This window comes from Sabethes cyaneus, chromosome 3 (assembly GCF_943734655.1).
Source record: "Sabethes cyaneus chromosome 3, idSabCyanKW18_F2, whole genome shotgun sequence".
NCBI lineage: Eukaryota > Metazoa > Arthropoda > Insecta > Diptera > Culicidae > Sabethes > Sabethes cyaneus.
In genome coordinates, this window is record NC_071355.1 from 24,135,875 (window position 1) to 24,157,884 (window position 22,010).

At 39.8% G+C, this 22,010-nt stretch overlaps 2 protein-coding genes across 10 annotated transcripts in view; both read right to left on the reverse strand.

Annotated features, from left to right (window-relative positions):
- The window catches only part of LOC128739467 (uncharacterized), a 49,415-nt gene extending 37,630 nt beyond the window's left edge, over positions 1 to 11,785 (reverse strand). Inside the window, exon 1 of one of the 7 annotated variants that reach the window (XM_053834955.1) lies at positions 11,444 to 11,785. The gene's annotated coding sequence lies outside the window, so the exon portion shown is untranslated. The other 6 variants (XM_053834953.1, XM_053834958.1, XM_053834957.1 and 3 more) reach the window with 6 other exon arrangements.
- A 4,746-nt stretch (positions 11,786 to 16,531) lies between these two features.
- Positions 16,532 to 22,010, reverse strand: part of LOC128744687 (galactosylgalactosylxylosylprotein 3-beta-glucuronosyltransferase P) — a 138,811-nt gene continuing 133,332 nt past the window's right edge. For all 3 annotated transcript variants that reach the window (XM_053841854.1, XM_053841855.1, XM_053841856.1), the window contains 3 exons: positions 18,408 to 18,562; positions 18,045 to 18,335; positions 16,532 to 17,984 (listed from right to left, as the gene is read on the reverse strand). In XM_053841854.1, coding sequence (XP_053697829.1) covers positions 17,877 to 17,984; positions 18,045 to 18,335; positions 18,408 to 18,562 — 554 coding nt within the window. In that variant the 3' untranslated portion in view covers positions 16,532 to 17,876. The remainder of the gene's footprint in view (positions 17,985 to 18,044; positions 18,336 to 18,407; positions 18,563 to 22,010) is intronic.

Genomic DNA, 22,010 nt, shown 5'->3' on the forward strand with positions numbered 1-22,010 from the left:
ACAGATTGTTAGATTTTTCCAACAAAAAACACAGAATTATATGTGGCATCCCTGCTTGCATGGTGCGATCCAATAAGTTTAAATATTGTAGTTAAATAGAGAAAAAAGAACAAAACGGGATATTTCCCGATGACGAACGAGAAACGGATGGCCACCAAGCGCCACAAAATTATACAAAAGTTCACTCCTATCTGATCAGCAAGCCGACCATTTTTTAACTGAATCCATCTTTTTGGCTCGTTTTTTCCCACAGTGCAACAACTATAAATTGTCTAAACATTCTAATAAAAATTCAAAAACTTTTTTCGCTTCTGAAGGAGCCTTTCGCGTCGCGCAAAAGGCGAACATCATGAAGCATGCTCATCTAGCTACACGTTAAATAATTTATAAGTTTCAAACTGCATTTTATTTACACAAAATTAGAGCGCTCATAAGACTGCGTACGTTCAGACCGTAGTGAAAAGTGTTGAGTGATGTATGTAAAAAACCGACTTGATCTATCAATTCCAAACCGTTTTCAAGAAATAGGTCAATTCCAGAATCACATGCTTTGCGATCTTGGATCTTTGCCTGTATCCATACCGACTTCGATTTTCATCGAAAAATAATTTTCTCAGACGAGGCGCATTTCTGGTTGATTTCTAAGTAAGTAAACAAAAAAATTCATTAATATTGATGTGAGACAAATCCAAAATTCAAAAAAAATTATTTATCAATTATCACAACTTGTAAACCTCAATGACAGTTTGGTGTCATAGACCCGTATAAATCTGCCAAACGTTCCTTAGGTGACATCAAATCATACGTCCGTACTTTTTTGTATATGAAGAAGGCTGTACGATAACAGTTAATGGTAAGCGCTATCGCGAAATGTTAGGAAACTATTTTCTTTTTTCATGAGTTGATGAAATTGATGGTGATGATCTGTTTTTTCATCAAGATGGTGCAACATACCACAGTGCAGTTGTTACAGTACATTCTCATTACGTGCAAAGTTCAATTATTTGATAATTTTTCGAAATGAATAGTTCAACGGAACACCAAGTCGCCGTTAGATTATTTTTGTGAGAATTGGTGAAATCTAAAGTGTATCCCAACAAAATCAACAATGCGACAGAGAGAACTGGTTACACTAGTCTGATTGCAGTGCAGTATAGTGTAAATCAAATCATAAAATCAATCAATGAGATGCACTCAATCAAATTGCAATTTATTTGTGTGGTGCAGTATGCAGTACACAATACAGTAAACAGGCCATCAACAGATTATCGTAACCTTTCGACACACGTACGGCAACTAAGTTCAAAATGCCGCATAGATGTTTATTGTATAAAATCTACATTTATGGTAGAGGTAATTCACAAAATTAAATTGTAAATTCTCCGGATAAGAGCAGAAAATATTTTAATGTTGTTTTTCTGAAACCTAAAAGAATGAATGCTCTTTTTACAGAATACTGTTGGTAGTTTTAATGGCATGCCTTCTGGGAAAGTAATTTAACAATTTTAGTGTGCGAGTCAAAATTACATGGATAATGGTGGAGTCGTTTTGCTGCGAAATCAAATCCAGTTTAGGTGTCTGGAGAAGCTTAGCTGAATGAGAATGAGAATCTGCCACTAATTTCTTCTGCAGTACCATCAAACTTCACTCGCACTCGTGTCACTAGAAATGCTAGATGTCAAGCACAATTGATTCAAAAATAGAATTTTCCTCCTACCACATGACGATGAGTGGCAGGAAGCAGCAGGAGTAGCACCGACAGGAAGCAATGTATAGGTATGTATGTAGGTACCTACTTTTGCTTCGATGGTGCACGCAAAATCGTCTCGGAATACGTCACGACGGTGCAACAAAAGCTCCAGTCGAGCGGCATTTTCCGCTGCTATAAAGCCACCGGCTGGAAAAAAAGAAAACTATAAGTGGAAAAAGTGTCGAACAAGCATTCAGCGCACTCGCCGGCGGATTGTCTTGTGCATGGGAATACCAGTCACCCACTCGTTTTCCCGGCTGCCACTTGTTCAAGCAAATGCATTCCTCATTGCTCATTCATTTACGCCCTTTTGTTGGTTGTTTAATTCTGCCGATCACTGCATAACTAGCAAAGTTGATTTGTTCAGAGAATTCGTGGGACAGATTTGAGCCTCTATGCTGGTGCTGGCGTATAAAATAAAACTGTCGATGACCCGCAGTGACCAACAAGAAGCCAATTAATATTGAATGACGCGGTTGCTGCCGCTGCTGCTGGTTGTTGCAAACAAACCAGTATGATGACGGAGGCAAACACTTCAAAAGACGGGGGAAATAAAAATAGCAGTCGAAAAAAATTTCTCATTTTACAAGATTAGCATTACTTAAGCAGCAAATCGGAGCAAGAGAGCAAACGCAACAACCGGGGAGCCCCAGCACCAGCTAGAAAAATGGGAAATGAGCATAAAACGATGGAAGTAGAACGGCCCCAAAAGTTTATGCAATCGCCGTACATCACACCAGAGCTACAACCTAAAAAGCGTAGCAAAGAGATTAAAGGTTCATGGTACGTGAAAATAAACCATTTAGCGCACACTTCTGAACTAGTTTCTTATCAGGGCGCCTTCAAGTGAAACACGCTAAACTAATAATAAAATCGCGAAGTCCAGCAGGTCAGCTTGACTTTTTTTGATTTGCATGATAAAAATTACCTTACAGAGAGTAACAAATGGGTTATCATGGAATAGGCTTCCATTTTAAATATTCCATTTTATTAAAATACAGTGCAGCATTCTGCGAACACTCGACTGAATTTCATGCACAACCATTATATCCACTAGTAGGAAAGAAAACCACTACAACACACAGTCGTCAGCATGTGTACAATTTCGCTTCGATAACACGCCTTGGAATGAAACCATCGAATCACTTTAGCAATTTTCAACAATAATGGGTGTCAATATCACTGTTTTTTTTTGCAATTTTCATCCACAACACGCACTGTTACGCTGCTTTCTCCTTATCAATTTTATCACCAACCTCGTCTACACTGGTTTACCAGTGCTATCTTTCTGCTCGTACGCCCTCCCTGGATATCCTCGCTACGCTTCAGCGGACACCGAGACGGTCAGACTGGACGCTCGTTCGTACTGCACTATGAAAAACGAGTACCGCAGAAGAAAGAATCGTGTTCAATATTTGATCCAGACGCTTTGGGCCTTTAGATTCTTTCTGACCTCCTTGAATGCGTTTTGCTTCACTTCAATTCCTCGGTCGGTCGTGTATGCTCGCTCGCTCCCTAACCGCATGAACACGATGACTGGCAACGATGCGGCGATGGCGTATAATTTGATAGGATGTTTCTGTTTCGTTCTCTCCTGCACGGAATCACACAAACCGACAGGTACGGACGGAGCGCAGGGCAGGGTGGATGCATACAGACAAACACAGTACTCACCATGTGAATTGATAGTAGCAGTGCTGTCAGAAACGAGGAAAAAGATCCCGCATGTGCAGATTTCGTACTTGGAAATCTGTTCCGCCGAGCAAATTTGAGATTCTTTCGTGTTTGATATTTTTTATCCAACTTTTTATTAACTAATCACACAGTGAATTGTTGAAAACACAAAATTAACTGCCGTGTTCGTAGTAAATGGAAACAAAATTACACTGGCAGTATGTTGGCAGCACTGTTACTCAATACTACCCGTTTATCCATCGGTACACACACTGGTCACCGGTAAGTGTGGTATCTTCTCTAGCTCTCACAGTCAATTGCCCTCTCTTCCTTTATGAGTTTGATATTCTATTCGAACGTAACCACTCTTTCTTTAATCGTGTTCTTGTTGATATGCTCAATGGTCCAGTCCGGCTAAAAGAATCCGTGACTATCCCTTATTCCGGCTACGGTCAATCGGACACACGCCTATTAAGCGAAAGCCTAAATTTAGCATCCACTTCAAACAGCAACGCTCCGAAAATCACAAGAAATACTACGGCTACGGCAGGTAGGAAATGCCAAAAAAATAACCGAGTCAGTTAGCAAAATAATTTGCCTTGCCAACCAAGCCGGGACCCTTTCGTAACTCCACAATAAAATGTAATAATGCAACGAGAAACCTTGAAACTTTCCCTCTGTGTATAAGCCAGCAAGCAACCTATACTTGAAAATCGCTCTCGCGGATTGCAGCTCAGAATTGTTCCGGAAAGGAAGCAATATTAAAATGGAAGTTAGCAAAACGCTTTTTCTTTTAAGCGATATGTACACTCCGTACATTGATTAGTTTTGTTTATAGATTCATTGAAAGAAAAAGTGTTTAGATATTAACACACTTACTTCATTATTGTTGTTTTTTTTAGAAATTTAACATAACGATTCTTGGACAATTTTGTGCCTTGGTCGGTCAAAAGATTGGCAAATTTATCTTTTTCTCTAAACTGCATAATAGTAAGTATACTTTAATAGCAAGTACACACTTCAAAACAACAAACCGTTGATCCTTCTTCCGCTTTTAGCCCGTCATCTGGCCTGCTTGGTGATCCAGATTCATGCATATCAGGCAGTGTTTTAGCTCTCTGACATCCGATTCCTCTAGCTGGTTTTACACTGTGATCCGTTGTACTCCTGCCAAACTGCAGTCTTGCAAATCCAGGAAGCATAATTGAATCTTCACCGGGACGCCCCGCAGATGGCACTATGGAAACCCTGAAACCCCTCAGCACAGTCGCGCAACTGTAGCCAGCGTTCGTCAGTCGTCTCCAAGCTGCCCTGAATGGAATGTTGTATGCATACATCTTAAATGATCTAAACGTGGATCACTCCTCCGCTTCTAGCCATTCTAACAACCTATCTGTCCATGTTTAGGCTCATCGGGACCTTCTCAAGCATTCTCGTTTCCAAATGCTCAGACTCTTCTTTCCCTAACAATATTCTACCAGAATGTCCGGGGATTAAAAACGAAAACCAAGGATCTTCGCTTGGCACTCTCCTCTAGTTACTATGACGTCATCGCACTGACTGAAACCTGAATTAGCAGTGACATAGTAAACTCTGAGCTATCGTTCGACTACGAAATCTACCGTCTGGACCGTAATCCCTCTACATTTCAACTACTGCGGCGTGCTAATAGGCGTTAAAAGGCATTTACGATGTAAGTTGTTTCACTTGGTAAACGCTGGCAGTTTAGAGTAAGTCGCGGTATGCGTATCCTTGCCAATGCAGACTGTCTACATATGTTGTGTCTTCGTTAGGCCAACCTCAGGCACCCTTATTTACTCTGACCATACTTCCTGTATGCAACAGTTATGTGATATCGCTAGAACGACGGATACAGTCACCGCATGCAAATGACAGACTACCTGACTTGGCTTTCGCTAGAGACACTGACAAGATCAAACTTTTTGAATCACCCTGCGGAATTTTAAAACTTGAGGCTCATTATAGATTTTTTATTACAAAATAAGACTACATCTGAACTACTAGAAACATCGTATCGGTTCGCTACTATTAAGGCTACAAGCCCTGTGTGAAGAATCTGTAGTTCATACACACCTAGAAGCCGTAGACTGGAAAACGCTTTTAGCTGACTGTGATGTTGACCACGCCGTTCTTCGTTTTTATGTGATCTTCGATACCATCCAATATTGTATCCCTATTAGACAGCGACGTCCCCTAGCGCAATATAGCCAACCTTGGTGGACCCCTGAACTACGTGACCTTACAGATAACAGATTACGAAAATCTGGAAATTGCTTTATTAGACTACGGACAGAGGATAATAAGCGGTTACTTCGCGAGATAGAAGAGCTCTACTCCAGTCGGCTGAACACAGTATTCGGTGAGTACATATTGCGCAGCAAAGCGAACGCAAAGCAGGATCCGTCGACTTCCTGGACTTTTGTGGAAAAGCCTAGACGTAACGGCGGCATTCGGCATGACGTTTTCTACAAAGAAACTTGCGCGAACTCCGCAGGAGCAGCTGCTGAACTTTTAGCTAAGTTCTTTAAAACCATGTTCACAAATATGCCTCCTTGCCATACGTCGGATGAACATTTTCTCAACGGTGTGAAAAGTTGCATCAATTACCTCAATACACAAGGCTGGAAATATCCACGACATTGAAAACTAACGCGAAACTTCAATTCTATAACTTTAGGGAGAAAGTTCTTAAAAAGATGGTCTTCGATGTTGTTGTATGAGTTCCGAACACCAACACGACTTTATGAAAAAACGGTCTACAACCATGAATTTGATGGTATTCGTCAACTCACTGATTTTTTTTTTTTTTTTTTCCATGTTGGGTATTTTTATCACTGCGACCATTTGTTTGATCTATTGTGATATATCCCCCATTTTACTATAGCTATGTTGTCAAGATGACGCACCACTATTAGAAGCGACCGTCATTGTTTGACTAATAGCATTTGTCCAGTCCGGTGATACATTTCGGATAAAGTGCACTACCGTACTGGGAATTGTTCTCCAAATATCAAAGGGTTCTAACAGCCCTCTGTCGAAGAACGTTAATCTTTTATTAAAAATTGCCGGACATCGGCATAACAGGTGTTCCGAGTCTTCCTTTTCTATGCCACAGAAGCGACATATATCATCTTGAAGTTTTCCCATTTGCTTCAGATGATAGCGGCTCGGACAATGTCCTGTTATTAGACCAGTATAGATGCTTAGATCTTTCTTTGAAAGCTCCAGTATTTTGCGAGTCATAGAAATGTTTGGAGAGATAAATCGTTTCGACTGCCTAGCATTGAAGGTGTTATTCCAATTTGATTCCACTTTCCTACATTCCCATGCCTTCAGCTCCATTTTTAAAACAGAAGCAGATAGGCCGCAAAAGGGCTCAGGTCCTATAAATTGATGAGAAGATCCGAATCTTGCAAGCGCATCAGCCCTTTCATTTCCATCAATTCCACAGTGACCTGGGACCCAATATAAGTTGACTTGGTTACGGCAAGATAATTTTTGGAGTGATTGAATACATTCCCAGACGTGTTTTGATGTGCATGTCGCCGACTTTAAAGCATTTAGAGCTGCTTGACTATCGGACATGATGCATATATTTGAATGTCTATAGTTTCTGCGCAAGCACACAGTAGAACACTCTAGAATTGCTTGAATTTCAGCTTGGAACACAGTTGGCCATCTACCCATAGAAATTGACATGTCTATTCCTGGGCCAGTTACTCCTGCTCCCACTTGGTTGTCCATTTTTGAGCCATCTGTGTAAAAAACCGTCGAGCCTTGGCGAAGATCGGGACCACCGTCTTCCCAGGAATCACGCCTAGGCTCAAATACACGAAAAATTCGGTCAAAGTTGTATTTTTTCGCCATCCAGTCTTCATTATTGATTACCAGAGGATTAATACTAATAGTCTTTAGAATACTGAGATGACCTGTAAGATCACCATCAACTCACTGATCCAAAGTATAGAAAGGAGAAGACAGGTTGATGCAATATACATTGACTTCAGCAAGGCATTCGACAAAGTTCCACACGCACTTAGCGAACGCTCCGCTTGTCACTATCAAGAGTATTAATACGTCTTGTTTCGAGATGCTATCTGGCGTGCCCCAAGGTAGCCAGCTAGTCTTTGATATTTGTACGTTTCGTTAATGAGCTGGGTAGCCCTTTAAGCTCATCTAAGCTAACGTGCGCCGACGAGTAAAGATATTTCGCGAAATTAAAACCATATTTGACTGCTATGCTCTCCAAAGGGATATTGATTCTCTTTCACGATGGTGTACTCTAAATGGTATGCAACTTAATCCTTTAGCCGTCTACGTGAGCCCCTCCGAGACGAATACTCTATCGGGCACAGCCATATACGCCGAGGGCAGACCATATAGGACTTGGGCGTTACTATTGATTTTGAAACTAAATTCAATGAACACATTTCAACGAAAACTGCTAAGGCCTTAGCAACGCATTCCAGGATATCGCGCTTAAATCGTTATATTATGCACTTGTCCGCAGCATTTTGGAGTACGTAGTCGTGTGGGCACCATATTATGCTGTGCATATCAAAAGGATAGAGGCCGTCCAAAAGATATTTTGAGATATGCCAGAAGAAAATTACTACAAAGGCTTTTTGTCTTCGGATTGCTTAGTGGAGATGGCGTTTGCAGCTCTCTCTTCCCTGAAGAAGGCAGTTCCGAAATCGTATCCTACTGTGGCAGCCCTCCCATCGCACAAACTACGGGAACAACGAATCTTGGGACATCCGCTGTCGTTTTTTCAATGAAGTTGGTGAAGCCTATGGTTTTCAAATTAGTAAGACTGTTACGTAGAATCCAATCATTAGATTAGTGAATTGTCCGTGCAACTCTATGTTGAAGTGCACAGGACCTACAGGGTTCTGGGACCACATTTGGTTTCCTTCAGTATGGATCTCCGGAACCATGTTCCGGTGAGACAAATTTGTACAATTGTGAATGATAAAACCAAACTATATTGGTATCAAAATTCATGAAATCACTTCAGTCCCCGGAATGGCCACCTCAAAGCAGCTTCCCGTAGGGCCTAGTATAACTCTACTATGTAGAAACTAAACCAATTTGGCACAATTTCCCTTTAAAGCATATTATTTGCATGCTATGAACTTCGTAGTTTTGCGGGTATGAAATAGGGAAGGCAAACGAGAAAGCGACCAACATAGCTTTTGCCAGCCCAAGCTCCTACCTAGCGCCTCCACGCGGTCATACCCGGTAATACTCTATTGAGTAGCTAAGCTAGGAGGTGCGATGCCGCGTGGTTTCCAGATGCCTGATCTCAAAACTGAGATTTTGGACATACGGCTGAACCACAAGGACTTCGTAGCAGGTAAACCTAATGTGTTATTTAAATTATTTGTTTCATTTCAGCTCGTCAAGTACCTCCTACGGTACAATGAAAACTTTGGTCGTAACAAGTTTAAATAAATGCACATGGATATCAGAACGAAAAATTAAATTATTGGATATTAGATGAACTGGTGGAAATTAAAATGACGCAACTATATTTCACTCGATGGATTGTTGGTGGGATTGTTCTATTTTTACGCATGAATCGGTTGCTGGCGTCTCTAGTTAGCTAAGTTGTAGTAAGAAAATTTTGTTTAAAATATAAATGTGTCACCGTAATAATCGGAAGAGACTGACACCAAGAGTCTTTTAATGTTACATCCTTCTGAAAAGTACCCGAGCACTAAGTTGTATTAGAAATTCACAAAGTGTTTCATGTCATCTATCATGTTTTCAAATGCTAAATACGAAGGAAGTTTGTGTACATGAAAAATAAAGTGGTCCCAAGTGGGAACCTTGTGGCACCCTAGAGGTGACCCTAAATCTTAGTTATACAGCACCAGTTCGTTTTAGGCAATAAGTCTAAAAAGTGTATGTTACCAAAATTAAAGTTTTCCTAAAATTTTTATTCTACTATCAAGGATTTTTGTTTAGGCGCAAGCCCATGTTCTAAAACGTATGTAAAGGTGCGTTTGGATTAGCGGCTGTGGCATGCAACTTTTTCCAAACTGTTGCTTGATATTTCCCGATGTATCACATACGTTCAAGTGGCGACAGAAGCAACATTGAGCAACAACAAGTAACATCTTGCCAAAAAATTGCTCAGTTTAAGCGCACCTTAACAGAACAAAATTTTGTGATCAGTCGTAATTGATTTGGAACATTTCAAAAGCAGTTTTTTTGTTTGAAACAAAAATTCTGTTCATGAAAATATATTCGCTGTATTCAGATTAGCAAGAAGAAAGCAGTGAGTACTATTTTAAATACAGAACCCCTGTTTTGTGCCCAAAAACTGCTACCGGAATTGGGTTTTCCGACGAAAAGGTTATAAATGCTCATTTCCCGTTAAATGTAAATTCACTGTTTGTCATAAACTGCAGAGATCATGATTGGTGCGTGTAGCGATAACTCATAGATTTGATCAAAATCACTGAATTTCCATCCCTGGTTAGATATTTGCTAGTCTGGAAACACACTATTTGTTGTTTTCCCTGAAATTGCCAACAATTTTTAATTTAATTTGCTTTGCTTGATATATAATTTGTTACTAAAGTTATGTTTCAGCCTTTAAATTATTTCGTTTACCAAATTTGAGATTCGCCTCACGTTGTTGAGCCGATAATTTACGTGCTAAATTTTCTAATTTATAACTTGAATAACCGATCATTAATTGGAAATTAGTCGTACGCAGTACCAAACAATGTTGCAACACGGCACAAATATACAATGTCCATAAGTTAAATTATTAACATATATGTTTTGTTTCGAGTCACTTTGATTCTACATTCCGATCAGAAATCATATTCCGAATTTTGATCGACGTGTGTTACAAGTATGCAGTTTGATTCTGACCGGAGTGAATTACGATCTGGTCGATTGCAGAATATTCGTTTTTCCACCAGAAGTTTTGATTAAGAAAAAGTACAATACCTTCGTTAGTTAGGTAGTATAAAAATTCAAGCTTACAAAATATTGTTTGTCACATATTTTTCATCTCATAGCTTTTGCAATTTCAACAAAATCGATAGGAATACCGGCAGCTTTGCATAAATTGAATTTGGTTATCATTCGGTAGTTCTCACTTTCAAACATTAATGGTATGGTAATTCGATTAATATACGTTGCAATCGTTAACATGAGGATTAGCAATCTGCATTAGATCATGTTGTTAAACGTTCCACTGTTGAATTGATGTTACAAACAGAAGAGCCAATCAACTATGAAAACCACCAGCAGCGCGTGATACTCCAATCTGGTCAAAGAACCTTTTAATCCGACGGCCTGTAAAATCCAACGATCACTGTACCACTCCACAATCAACCGTATTCCTTCTTCTTCCCGGTGATAATCGCAATCTATCCCTCCATCTCTCTCTCCTCTACACATCCATCAACACACTAACCCATCACACCAACACTGATGCATCTTCATTCTCAACTCAACCTACTACGGTACGGCGAGAGCATCATCACGCTTTGGAAATTTGAAAAAGCTCGGCATCGGGCAGCTTCGAGCAGGGAAAAAACGAGGATTTGGCACAAAACTCTTCCTGCTTCAATATTGCCTTCTTTCTGCTTCCGGCAAGCCTACTAACGTACACTTTGAGAACCACACCAAAAACTCCATCAACTAGAGCATTTAAAACGCACGCACGAAACCGCCGAGCCGACGCGAATTATCAACCGAATCAAGCACCTTTTTTCGCTGCAAAGAATTCTTTTCTCGGATACGACACCGCCTCACGAATATGTTCACACGGAATCGAACTCGCTCTTTCCGTTTCGACTACTCTTGCTTTACTGGCTGAGTGGCTGGCTGCACGGCGACGTGGTATGCCTTGCGCTTTTGCTTTTGCTACGCCGCTGTCCATCCGTTTGGCAAACACTACCCTACAACACTACTCGCAACGTTTGCACACGCACACACAGGCAAAAAACATCCATCCACTCGATGTCGCACTACCTGTTTCATTCGTTCGTTCGAAAGCAGCGTCCTAATCTTCCCTTTCGTTTATACAAACAACAAGTTATATTACTTCACACTTGGACACGGCACTAAACCATTATGCTACCAATACTTTAAAGTTTTCAACAGCGACTGCTTAATTGGAAGAACCGAAAAACTACGCGGAACTAGTAGAATCAGGTAAAAGCAGTTGGAGTTTTAATTCTAATTCCGTCGACAACACGCGCTGTTTCAGGTAGATCGCACACTTAGGGAAATCACGTGCGTGTATTCGAGAGTTTTTGAATGGAACGGAACAGCACTGATGATGGAAACAGAGTTCTATATAGAGACAGACGGCTACGTAACATTATTCCTCTCTATACGCACACCAATGTTTTGCAAATCAGCACAGAATGAATGACCCTTCGTCGTCGCCACGATTCGGTCGTTTAAAGCTTTGCTTGAAAGTTATGCCCGTTCGGTTCCATTCATTGCCACCAGAGGGCTTGCGGAGAAGTGCAAGCTTGGAATTGACCCGTTCGAGGCATTATTAGGTGACAACCATAATAGACGAAACGCTTTGGTTGGTGTAGATTAAAGCGACCAACGTGCTGGGACATAAACAAAAGATGGGGTACCGTCCTTCCAGAGCTATGTTTTGCTCTGAAAATTTTAAGTAATCGTAGACTAGCGGTGCTATTTTTACGTAATTCACTTATTTATCGCAAAATTACCAGCGAATTAAGTTTAGAAATTCCGGACTTCTGAATTACATCACGAGAATTTTTTATCCTAAAATGCAAAGAATGTGAAGCACATGACCCACGCTCATGAGTCTACCTGTAAATAGGTCGGATTTAGATAAAACTTATTAAAACTACTCAAAATGCATTTGAAGTGTACAAACTCAAATTTTAAGTAAGAAATTTAACCCTCTAACGGGCAACATCGTAAAAACGATGCGATCAAGCTAATGGCTAATGACTGTTTTATCATGAAAGTACACTCAAAAGTTCTGATTTTCATGCAAATATAATTATCTGCAGGAGCGCCAGGTTAGGAAAAGTCCAATTTCTCTTTTTCGTTTTTCATGTCTAACGCTCTACCAAGATATTTTTTCAATTCAAATACATTACAAAATTGATATAAAGCATGAAATTTACTCATAGAAAAATTTTAAGGTCAATCATTTTGTTCTAGATGTGCTTTTTCATCAAAAGTAAAAAACGAAATATTCGCGCATTAATTATTTTCGAAATTTTTCGGAATTTTTGTTTTTGAAAAATGATAACTTTTGAATGCATAGTCAGAACGTTGTGATATTAATATCAAAATGTCAAGAAATCTGTTCTGAACACATTTTGCATATTGTCGAAACAAAACAAATTTCGTATGCGGCTCTGGAGCTCCAAAAGCGAAGGCCATCTACAGACGGCCTTACCCGTTAGAGGGTTAACCAATTTTGGCTATTTGCTGTCAATAATTATATTATTCTAAGTGACGAATAACGCACTTTCAAGTTCCTGCTACTGATTTTTTGGTTGGAAAACTACTCAGAATCTAAAACTTTAAGAGCATTTTGAGCAGCTTTAGCCAAGTTTCAGGTAAATCCAATCTATTTTCAGATGAACTAATTTAAGAGCACTGGCATGCCCAGGCTGAGGCACACTGCGGCACGTGCCCCACCTTCTCCATAAAATTTAAATTGTAGTTCATTTTCTAATCCAGTTTTGAAATAAAGCTTCGCGTCTAAATTGGTCTATATTAAAGTCCAAGTTTGTGCCAACCAAAAATAAATGCGTTTTCATTTCTCATTTAATTTCAAATTCCAGTAATATTATGATGAGTCCGATTTCAAGTCCATTTTTAGGCACAATTTCAAATCCTAGTTCAAATCTACTATCAAGTTAAATTTGATTCTAATTTTAAACACAAGTTTATTTCAGATTTTAAGTCTTATTTCAAGTACAATTTCAATTCCAACTTCATATCTAACTTCAAGTGCTACTTCAAGTGCAATTTAAATTCCATTTCAAGTCCAGTTCTAAGCCCAATTTGAAAATATTCCAAATTCACATTAAAATTTTAAACGTAAATTTTCTATAAAGAGAAAATAGAAAAAAATGCAATTCAGTTTGAATTCAGATTCAGTTTAGATGACATTTCAAGCTCAATTTTATGTCCAATCCAAGTGCATTTTCAAGTCCGATTTCAAGTCTAGTTTTAATTCCAATTTGAAATGCACTGTCAAGTCCAATTTCGAGCCCGATTTCCAGTCCAATTCCAAATTCTAATCCAATGTCTAATGTCGAATGTAAAGTCTAATTTCAAATCCATTTTCACGTCTACTGGTAAGTCCATGCTGGGGCACTTGTTCAGCCTGCTCTGTATGTAAAAATCTTTATGATGTGACCCGGAAGCCCGCAATATATTTACAATCTGACCGGTAGTTTTGCGGTAAGTAAGTTACTCGCGTAAAAGTAGATCCGCTATTCTACGATTATTGATAATTCTGGGACGTGGGTATGAAATGGAGAGAGTTACCTGGAAGGAGCGTCAAATATAGCTCTGGCTCTCTCAAGCTCCAATCTAGCGCTTCCGCGCAGATCTAAGTCAAATGATGACGGTTGATGGCCTTACCCGGAAATGCTTCATGTACTTACTGGAGCAGCTAAGCTAGGAGGTGCGAACTAGAGCGCCTGTTCTCCAGGTGAGGGGCGGCTCACCCAGCGTCTGTCTCAGAACGGGCGGCTGACTATGAAATCACTCAGCGGGATGTAGGCATCGCGACCCCGGTGAGGTAGTATACCGAAAAACTCAATTACCACGAATTACGAAGAAAGAAATTCAGGACGGAACAATCGGTATAGGACACGGCAAGGGACAAGGAAACGATTAAGGGATAACAATTGGAAACTTGGTACCTGGAATGTCCGAACTCTCCATGAACCGGCACGGGCTGGCTTGCTTGCTCGAGAGCTGCATCAACTCGGAGTGGAGATCGCTGCTATTCAGGAAGTTCGGTGCCCAAATTCCGGAGAATGGGAGGTCCGTGCAGTAGATCCTATTGCAGGCACTTCTTTCAAGTACCACATCTACTACAAAGGTAAAAAATCAGAACATGGAGTCGGTTTCGTAGTGTTGGGAAGAGAGTGCCCAAAACACGACGTAAAAATCATCATCGGAGATGCAAATGTCATTGAAAGACATAGCCTTCATCTGTCGTCTAATGATAACGATCTGAGGTTCATAAATTTTGCCGCGGCCAGAGGAAGGGCCATTTGTAGCACCTGATTTCCACGTTTGAATAAACGGAAACACACCTGGAGGCATCCAAATGGAGACTCTTGCTCTCAGATCGATCATGTCTTGATTGACGGTCGACACTTTTCGGATTTTATCGATGTACGGTCTTTTCGGGGACCAAATATCAACTCTAACCACTATCTCGTAGTGAGTAAGATTGGCGCAAGGCTGTCGAACACGACGAAAGCTCGCACTGAGAGGACGCTGCGTTTCAACCCCAAGCAACTAAAAGTACCGATAAAAGTGGATTTTTTAGCTTAATCAGCTACCCAAATTATCATGAATAGAATTCTATTCAGCTTAATCTTTAAGCAAAGCATAGAACGCTGTTCAGCTCGAAAAAAAAACTTCGATAATCTCAAAATTAAAAAGCTATTTTCCACTTTTTCCTGTTTTTTCCTTAATTAAACCATTTGTTTTGGTTATTAATGATAAGCTTAGATCGAAAACCTAGATCAGAAGAATAATGTTTGTTTATTAATATTAATTTATTTTCATAACTTGCCTCGAGTTTCGAACTCGAGTACTCCTCTTGGTAACCTAGACACATACCACTGCTCCATTGCTGAAATATGAGATCTGCATAAATTTCACTCGATGTAAGTACTGATTTCTCATTTACTGTAACATCAAGGACAGCCCCTGGTTTCTTTTTGAACTTGAAAGTCATTATCTGAACTTGAAGTTAAGAAATAGTACGCACGAAACTTCATCCGAACGTGACAGTTCAGAAAGAGTACGGGCGAAACATTTTTCGAACTGGATGGTTCGAAAAAATACGCGCGAAGCTTTATGTGAACTTGCGTTTGACAGTTCACCAGTTTGTTTTGAATGTTTCAGCAGCAGCAAGCGGTAATTTTTTCTGCAGCAACATTTTTCGCAAAATCCAGGTTAGCAATTATATACAATGCAAACAATATTGACTGACGCAAAATTAATTGCAGCTTCATTGATTACAGATATGCCGTTTGCCGTAGTCGAGACTATGAACGCAAGGGGCCACAATGAGCTTTCGGTGGTGCCAGAATAATGGATCCGAAGCTCCAAACCCGGAAACATTATGCTGTGGCCCAATTCCCAGCGAGTTCAAGATGTGAAAAAATACTTCGGAATGCCAACATGACCCTCAAAAAAGCATGGCTAAAATATAAATGTACGATCAAGCGGAATGGCATCTGGTCCTACGATGAGGCGATGGATGGGCTTATGTGAGGAACTATCCGGTAAGTCCTCATCAGATGCGCGGCCAGCCAACAGCCAACGCAAGAAAAAGGTTAACCAGAATCCTGTAAGTTCTGGATAGTGCAGGTCTGCCTCTACCTCCAGTAATTGTAAAGCTGGAACATGATACATGAATCACGAGCTGTACCAAGTATACAAATATGCTGATATAGGGAAGGTAGTGCAATGTGGCAGGCTGCGGTGGTGGGCTGGACACGTGGCCAGAATGCCCGACGAAAGAGTAGCCAAAACTATTTTGAGCAGAGAACCAGGAAGAGGCCATAGAGTCCGAGGCAGACCCCGCACCCCGTATTTTTAAGCCGAATGTACATAATTAAACAATTATTTGTTACTTGAAAATAAAGAAAAGAAAACTTTTTCCCGATTAGATTCCACTATCGGTTTTATTCTCGACAGATACGTATTTCGCCTACGACTTGCAGGCTTCATCAGTCTCTATTTTCGAAATTTAACGGTGATTAAGGTGATGAAGACGATGAGATGAGGTGATGAGATAAAATAAAACATTCCGTCAATTTTCAAATATCTTTTATTGATATTTCAATTATTGTAATGATGTCCATCTTAGGAAGTACTATCAAAGAAGTTGTATCAGCAAAGAACAAATTCGGTAGAAAATAATATCCAACGGAGATTCATTAGTACTCGGTGAATTGTAGCAAAAAAGATTATCTGATCTGTATTCTATACATTACTGGTTACTGGTTTTCGAGAATATAATTCAGAACTAATATCCTAACGCACTAGTATCAGTAGCGAACAGTGAACCTGTAATCAAAAAGACGATAACGATCATTGTGTAAAAGTTCGTAATTAATGGTATAGTTTCTCCTTTGGAAAAGCTCGTTTAGGGTTTATCTCGATTGCGTTCTATTTTTTGTGTTCAATTTTTTTCTTGCATCACTCATTCCATTCACATGATTTTAATCAGCTCGTACAACTTAAACTGATCGATATTACTAGCTATATAATGGTATTAAGGAATACTAAAGTGAGCATTGTTTTTTTTTGCCGTCGTTTAAATGGATTTTTGTTTTTCGATTAGCAGTTAGACTTTTTCGTACCTTTGCACTGGGTGCGCACTCGTTCTTCGTTCAATGATATTTGCGAGCTTACTTTCAGAGATTCTCGGCAATATGTCTTGGTTTCGTTCTTTGGAATAGCTACACTTAATCGAAAACAAAGAATGTTTTGTAGATATGAAGAAAGTGTTCCTGATAGTATATTTTGTTTACAATATATTTATTTACATGACGTTGATGTTTAAAAAATTTCAGTAGCTAAAACTATCTAAGAATTTGGTTACTTTGTGTGATAAGATCTAATCGTAGTTGAGTTCTGACTCGATCTGAATGCCTCAATGGAAATATCTAGCAAACGACTCATAAGTAAGGAACACATAAAATATATACAACAAGAAGGAAACTTCTCAATCAGGATACGATCAGTAAGTTCAATTCACGCGCTTAGCTAAACTGCAATGGAAGAAGAAGAATATCTGAATTAAAACTTATCTGCAGTAACTAGTTTTTGGTATATTTCCTATCTAAGTTTTGTATGATACAATATAATTTGTCTGCTTGGACTGAATGTCTGTAATCTTGGGGGGATTCCGATTCGTCTGAAACCAACCTCAACACCTAGCTCGCTCGTTCTTTTCGACATTCGTCTTTTACCTTAAGTACCCCTAAAAATTTTTTGGTTACACTTTATTAACTAACAAATCCATGACTATTTTATAATGGAAAAATATTGGCTGAAACTTATCGATCAATTTGTTCACCAGCTTTCGTATTCAATTCAAATATAGCACCTAAAATAACTTGCTTCCTCCCTCGGGTTCTGTTGTTGATTAGGATTTTTTTCGTTATGGCAAAACACTTGCAAGCACTCCATTCATTCAGACCAAATATTTAGTAAGTTTCACCAAGTTGCTGGAGCCGTATTTCGTCAAATTTAGCGCCATCGCCGTTGGATTCTTCTTAGACTGCGTGTGCCATGTGAGAATCTGAAATTTTTATCAATCAATTAAACACTCTCCTTTACACACAGTACGCCCTGCACAAACCTCAGTACAGTTGTCCGCTAGCAAATCAATCTCCTTCAGATCCAACGGATCTAGGCTTCTCAGAAAGCCATCCTCCTCGTAGCCGGCCTTGAACGGCATCTCCGCCTTCGGGCGGGACAGCAGGAATTTAACGCTCGTTGCGAATCCAGCCATATCGATCGGATACTTTCGACCACCGATCCAGCCATCGTAGAATCCGGTGATGGTTCCGTTGACCACGATCGGACTGCTGACGCCATACTTCGAAATCAAACCGACCGGCCACATGCCCACCTTACGGATGTGACGCATCTGGAAGACACCAGTACCTACCGATTAGAGGCCGCCTCCCTCCAGTGATTAAAGACCTAGTTTCATACTAACCTGTTCGAAAATTTGCAAATTGTACGTGTTGTCGTCGTCCGCGAAGTAGAATACGCCCTCGGTAGCGTTGGCTCGAATCCACTGGAGTCCACGATTGCGGTTCGATACTCCGCGTGGCTTAACCTTCATCTTGCGATATTTGGCTGGCATCGGAGCTGGGGATGGATTAAGATTAGGAAGATTGGTTGAAATAGATAGAAAAGAAATAACTACAGAATTGTACATTCGGTTGGAATGGCCAATTGAAGTTTTCCAGATTTTATTGGTCATCTATAATATTCCATCCCCTTGCGCAGAGGGTTGTGCGATTCGAAAGAACTCGAGAGTGTCCCCGAAACGCGCACGTAACACAGGGTAGCTTTAATCAGCCGCGTCAGTTTGTCCGAAAAACCGTACTCGTGCATTATCTGCCATAGCTGTTCGTGTTCAACTGTATTGTATGCTGCCCTAAAATCCATGAAAATGTGATGTTGTACTCCCGACATTTTTGGAAGATTTGTCGGAGAGTGAAAGTTTGATCCGTAGTAGCACGGGCCCCACAAATCCCACTTGATACTGCCCTATAAGTTATTTCGCTATTATGGATAGATGGCATAACAAAACCTGGGAGAGCACCTGGTAGGCGGGGTTGAACAGCGTAATGCCGCGCTAATTACAGCAATCTAGCCCATCACCCTTTTTGTAGATGGGCCAAACCACTCCTTCCATCCACTCTTACTCTAAAATCCGTTGCTCCGGTTGTCCGTGCCGTTGCTAGCGGTTTTTGGACATTTGTGTCGAGTTCAACCCTTTCCGGCCACTCTATTATTCTTCGGTTTGGTCGGTTTGGTAACAGGAATTTAGCCAAAAAAAATTAAGGTGGTCCAACCGGGCAGCAATTTTTGACTTCTCTGTATTTCTGTGGTTCGTTTTGGTTCATAGTGCACTGGTAGTCAATTTGTCAAACTGAGCGCATGCTCTAGTGTAGCAAAAATTAAACATCAAAAACTATTTGAAATCAAACTATAATTGCTCGATGCAATCTCTCACATTGTCCTCTGTGCCACTGTCAACAGAATTGTTTTTTTCGCTCGTGACGCTGAATAAAGTTTGTTCGTAATAGTTTAGCCTACAAATCTCTTTTTTTACGGCAGCGGTGAAAACTTTTTCTGCCGCCAGCGGCAGTGGAAGTGACCGCTTGGGTTGCATTTTATTATTTCACAAATCACTATCATGTGTTCGTTTAACTTCTAGCTCGTAAAAACAATCGGTATTTTATTATCGATTACTTTAGTTTTTATGGCTTTGGGTCAACTATACTGCCACGATTAACGACTAACCATTACTCAGGGACCAAAGACAGTGCTATCGTAAAATTTTTGTCACTGACAGATTAGTAATTGGCAATTAAGTTCTTCTGATGGAAAAAAAATCGAGGTAGAACATAGTTTTTTCGGCTTTTTTTTGGAGTTGACCATTATAGAGCAGTTCCACGCCAAATCGTCAAAAAAAAGTTGAAATCTGAAATGAACCTCTTTGATTTGGATGAAACTTCACAAACGTGTTTGATAGGAGGAAATATGCATCTTCCACGGGTTTTTGCGCCATTTTGTTTCAACACTCATTTTCAAAAAGGGTGTATTTTACGTCATCCACAGATCGTTTGCGAGACGACGAATTCCAGCAACGTATTCTTCTTTTCTACATACTCAGGAACTGAAAATTTAGAGGTATCAACATAGTATTCCTGTTCCGGCATTGGTCTGGTAGATTTCATCATTCATCACAATACAGAACAGTTTTGTGAACAGGTTCCTTCCGCGAGTTTTGGCCACCGTGTTCTGTTTGTCCCTCCAGTTCGGTGCCATCCGAACTTTGTACACGTGCACGTGCAGTCCTCAACGTGTCATTGTTTTTTTTGCAGAAAATAAACGGAAATTTTAATCTGTTTTTAGGTTCGAATCGAAAATGATAGGTTCTGAATCGAAATATAGGCTTGTGTTTGAATGCGCAACTATCATCCTGGCATTCTCCGGGACTCTAGTGCCGCGTTTTCTACCGCTGGCATCATTCCGTTTGGTAGTCTGATGCTTCTTGAACGTCTAATTACTTGGGATACGGTTGAGTATTCGATTCTGAGCTGTATGTGCTACAGCTGTTTCGATTCGGTAGCTGTTAATTATATGTCTAATCACATTTCAAGTATAACAGCACTGTTGGCGCGGACGGTTTATTGAAGTATACTTTAGCCTTTGGACTTTAAGCAATAGCCCGTGGTAGATCAACTGATCTCGGGGTTGCTTGCGGGACTAAGTTCTTTTGTTAGCGATAGCCCGATTGGGGTCGCATTAAACGCACAAAGTCTGAAGTCGAAATGGCTTGGTTTATTATCTGAAAGGTTTGCTTTTATAGCTAAATTTTGGTGGAAAATATCGGTAATGCATATCGATATTTTCCTTATTCTAAATGCATTCTTAAAGTTAAAAAGAGATAGACTACTGGGACAGAAAGATTCTTTGTTCGATACATTCGGTTCTGGAATTGTAATTCGAGTCCTTACACCGAGTCACATAGGCCACCGACAGGTCGGAGAGCTAGCTCAGCAAAATGCGTGCACTTGTGAAGTGTATGCATGGCGCTGGTGCTTGCGTTCGGTGCCCGCCGTGTGTCTCAATACGATCGGAGTTGTCTGTTTTGTTTTGCTTGTTGCATAATATTTATTTACATGATGTTGTGCATGGTTAGGGTAGAGTACGGATGGTACACAAGGTCAAGACAAAAACAACGAGGTTGGTCTATTCCAGTTTCAAGTCCAACTTCAAGTAAGATTCCAATCTTAATTCGAATCCAGTTTCAAATTCAATTTCAGGTTTAGTTTTAAGTCTAATTTAAGCTCATTTTCGAGTTCAGATTTGAGATTAATTTCGTCCAATTTATACTAAAACATAATTTTCGAATTATTAAATTCAATATTAAGTTTAGTTTTAATTCCGGGTCCACTTGCATGTTCAAATTCAACAGTAATTTAATTTCAATTTCAAGTCCAATTTCTTCTCTGATTTCAACAACAATTTGAAATCCAATTTCAAGTCATATGTCAAATCGAATTCCAAGTCTCACATCAAGTTGTATTGAAAGTCCAATTTTAGTTCCAATATTACGTCCAATTTGAAGTATAACTTCAAATCGAATTTCATGGCCAATTTCAATTTCAAATTCAAATCCAATTTCAAGCCTAATTTCAAGTATAATTCGACGTCCAATTTATATCCTATTTATGCCTAAATTCAATTATAATTTTAGGTCCGATTGTATATCCAATATGAAGGCCAATTCCAAGTCTTGTTATTATTTAAGTTATTAAATTCCAAATTCAAGTAAAATGTCATGGTTAATTTAAAGTACAGCTGAAGTGTAATTTTCAGACCAATTTTAGGTCCGGGCTAAGGTATAATTTCAAGACTAAAGACTTCCAAGTTCAAGTCTCATTTCACATTCAATATCAAGTTGAATTTCGTGTCCCATTTTAAGTGCCATTTCCAGTTCATTTTGAAGTTTTAAGTCCAAATTAGGGATTGCCTACAAATGGCCGAAACACAAATGGCCGAAATTACAAATGGCATA